The sequence below is a fragment of the Lottia gigantea genome (assembly GCF_000327385.1).
Source record: "Lottia gigantea unplaced genomic scaffold LOTGIsca_1182, whole genome shotgun sequence".
In the NCBI taxonomy this organism is placed as follows: domain Eukaryota; kingdom Metazoa; phylum Mollusca; class Gastropoda; family Lottiidae; genus Lottia; species Lottia gigantea.
Genome location: NW_008707188.1, coordinates 903 through 3,747, shown reverse-complemented (window position 1 = coordinate 3,747; position 2,845 = coordinate 903). Strand labels below are relative to the sequence as shown.

The following is a 2,845-nucleotide window of genomic DNA, read 5'->3' as shown; positions in this document are numbered from 1 at the left end:
TCTTATGAATGAATATATTTGTATGATTTTTGGACAGGATATTCCAGATACATTGTAATGCAAATTGAAACAATGAAATTATTTTAACCTTCCATGCAAGCGTCAAAAAAAAATTATTTCTGCATTGTTTGATTTGTACGAATATACTTCAAGTTATTGTATTTTCAACTTGTGAACAAAATTCAAATTTGTTTATTCTGAATTTTTTCGGTTTTTCAGGTTTTTGTTAGACTGAGAAACTTAAAACTTTTTACCAAATTGATTTATGAAGAGAAGTAAGAAAGTTATAGTTGATTTAGAATTTTATACGTCATAATATTGTATAATGCTTATATAGCCATTTTGAGAAATTGAGTATAAAAGTAAAATGGTTCTCACTGGCTAATGAATGAATATATTTGTATGATTTTTGGACAGGATATTCCAGATACATTGTAATGCAAATTGAAACAATGAAATAATTTTAATCTTCCATGCAAACATCACAATAAAATTATTTCTGCAGTGTTTAATTTGTTCAAATATACTTCAAGCTATTTACATTGTATTTTCAACTTTAGTCAGGTAACAAATTTGATTATTCTAAATTTTTTCTGTTTTTCAGGTTTTTGTTAGACTGAGAAACTTAAAACTTTTTACCAAATTGATTTATGAAGATAAGTAAGAAAGTTATAGTTGATTTAGAATTTTACGCGTCATAATATTGTATATCGCGTAAGTAGCCATTTTGAGAAATTGAGTATAAAAGTAAAATGGTTCTCACTGGCTAATGAATGAATATATTTGTATGATTTTTGGACAGGATATTCCAGATACATTGTAATGCAAATTGAAACAATAAAATAATTTTAAGCTTCCATGCAAACGTCAAAAAAAAATTATTTCTGCAGTGTTTAATTTGTACGAATATACTTCAAGCTATTTACATTGTATTTTCTTTAAGTATTTTAAGACTATTGTTTGATTTAAATTAAGATTTTAATATTTCAAATTGTAATTTCTTTCAGGGTTTGGGAAATAGGAAGAGTATGTAAGATCTGTAATGTTATTTGGCAAGGAAAATTATGTAAAAAACAGTTAGAAACAAGGTGTCAACAAAGAGGACTCAGACAATTCTGTCCCTGTGTAAAATGATTCAGACAAACGTGATTAAATGGGACAGCCAAAGCACGGCCAGCTTTATTCCTTAGGAGATTTTGCACAAACACAACAAACATTACAATATTTATTCTTCAATCCAAAGACAGGCCGATATTTGAAAACTACAGAATACATTTATTCACAGAAAAAAAGAACACGTTTCTGTCCATAGACAATAAATTTTTCACTAAAGCGTTAAAGAGGATATTGTGTCTGTCCACAGATATGTCTCCATTTCTCATGTGGCTGGTTCTCTTGTCCTCGAATCCTCGTCAGCTGAAATGTTTCACTGCAAACAACTAAACCAAAGTTCCGCTACACTACAATTCTAACATTAAAATGGCAAATTTCAGCTATTCGCTACAATTTAGCTTATGACAACCGTCTGGTATTTTGAAATTCTGGTCCCTGGTGATGTGTTAGCCCTTCATTTACTCTCAAACGAAGTTATGAAGCTGGTATTTACGTTTTAAATCAGAAATTTGAAAAATTCGTGACAAAGTCAGCCATTTTGTTTACACCGGAAGTCACGTGTTAGAATACTGCAATAGAAACCTTTGTTTGACAACCAAGACTACCGTTGCATCTTTTTATTACCGACTAATTGGCGCTGTGAGTTGTCTCCCTTAGAACATGATCATCCAGACACTTACACGTATTAAATCTGCAGTTGTGATAATCAAGACTAGATGTAAACAAACAAAATGGCTGACTTCTTCACGAATTTTTCAAATTTCTGGTTTAAAACGCAAATGCCGGCGTTATGACTTCGTTTGAGAGTGAATGAAGGGCTTAACAATCACCAAGGACTAGAATTCCAAAAGATCAGACAGTTGTCATGAGCTGAATTGTAGCGAATAGCGGAAATTTGCCATTTTAATGTGGCTTTTGTGCATTATTTCTCAGCAGTCAGCCATTTTGTTTACACCGGAAGTCACGTGTTAAGAGTAGTGCAATTTACTTTGTTTGACAGGGTATTCCAGATACACTGTAATGCAAATTAAAACAATAATATAATTTTAAGCTTCCATGCAAACGTCCAAAAAAAATTATTTCTGCAGTGTTTAATTTGTACGAATATACTTCAAGCTATTGTATTTTCAACTTGACAAAATTCAAATTTGTTTATTCTGAATTTTTTCTGTTTTTCAGGTTTTTGTTAGACTGAGAAACCTAAAACTTTTTACCAAATTGATTTATGAAGAGAAGTAAGAAAGTTATAGTTGATTTAGAATTTTACGCGTCATAATATTGTATATTGCTTATATAGCCATTTTGAGAAATTGAGTATAAAAGTAAAATGGTTCTCACTGGCTAAAGAATGAATATATTTGTATGATTTTTGGACAAGATATTCCAGATACATTGTAATGCAAATTGAAACAATGAAATAATTTAAAGCTTCCATGCAGACGTCAAAAAAAAATTATTTCTGCAGTGTTTATTTGTACGAATATACTTCAAGCTATTTACATTGTATTTTCAACTTGTCAACAAAATTCAACTTTAGTCAGGTAACAAATTTGTTTATTCTGAATTTTTTCTGTTTTTCAGGTTTTTGTTAGACTGTGAAGCTTAAAACTTTTTACCAAATTGATTTATGAAGAGAAGTAAGAAAGTTATAGTTAATTTAGAACTTTACGCGTCATAATATTGTATATCACGTAAGTAGCCATTTTGAGAAATTGAGTATAAAAGTAAAATG

The 2,845-nt window shown here is 29.9% G+C and overlaps 1 protein-coding gene across 1 annotated transcript in view; it reads left to right on the top strand.

Moving 5' to 3' along the window:
• The window catches only part of LOTGIDRAFT_176399 (hypothetical protein), a gene marked incomplete at both ends in the record, with an annotated part of 8,597 nt that extends 5,878 nt beyond the window's left edge, over positions 1-2,719 (top strand). Inside the window, 4 exons of the mRNA XM_009047901.1 lie at positions 605-660; positions 1,008-1,026; positions 2,293-2,348; positions 2,695-2,719. Coding sequence (XP_009046149.1) covers positions 605-660; positions 1,008-1,026; positions 2,293-2,348; positions 2,695-2,719 — 156 coding nt within the window. The remainder of the gene's footprint in view (positions 1-604; positions 661-1,007; positions 1,027-2,292; positions 2,349-2,694) is intronic.
• Between the last annotated feature and the right edge of the window lie 126 nt (positions 2,720-2,845).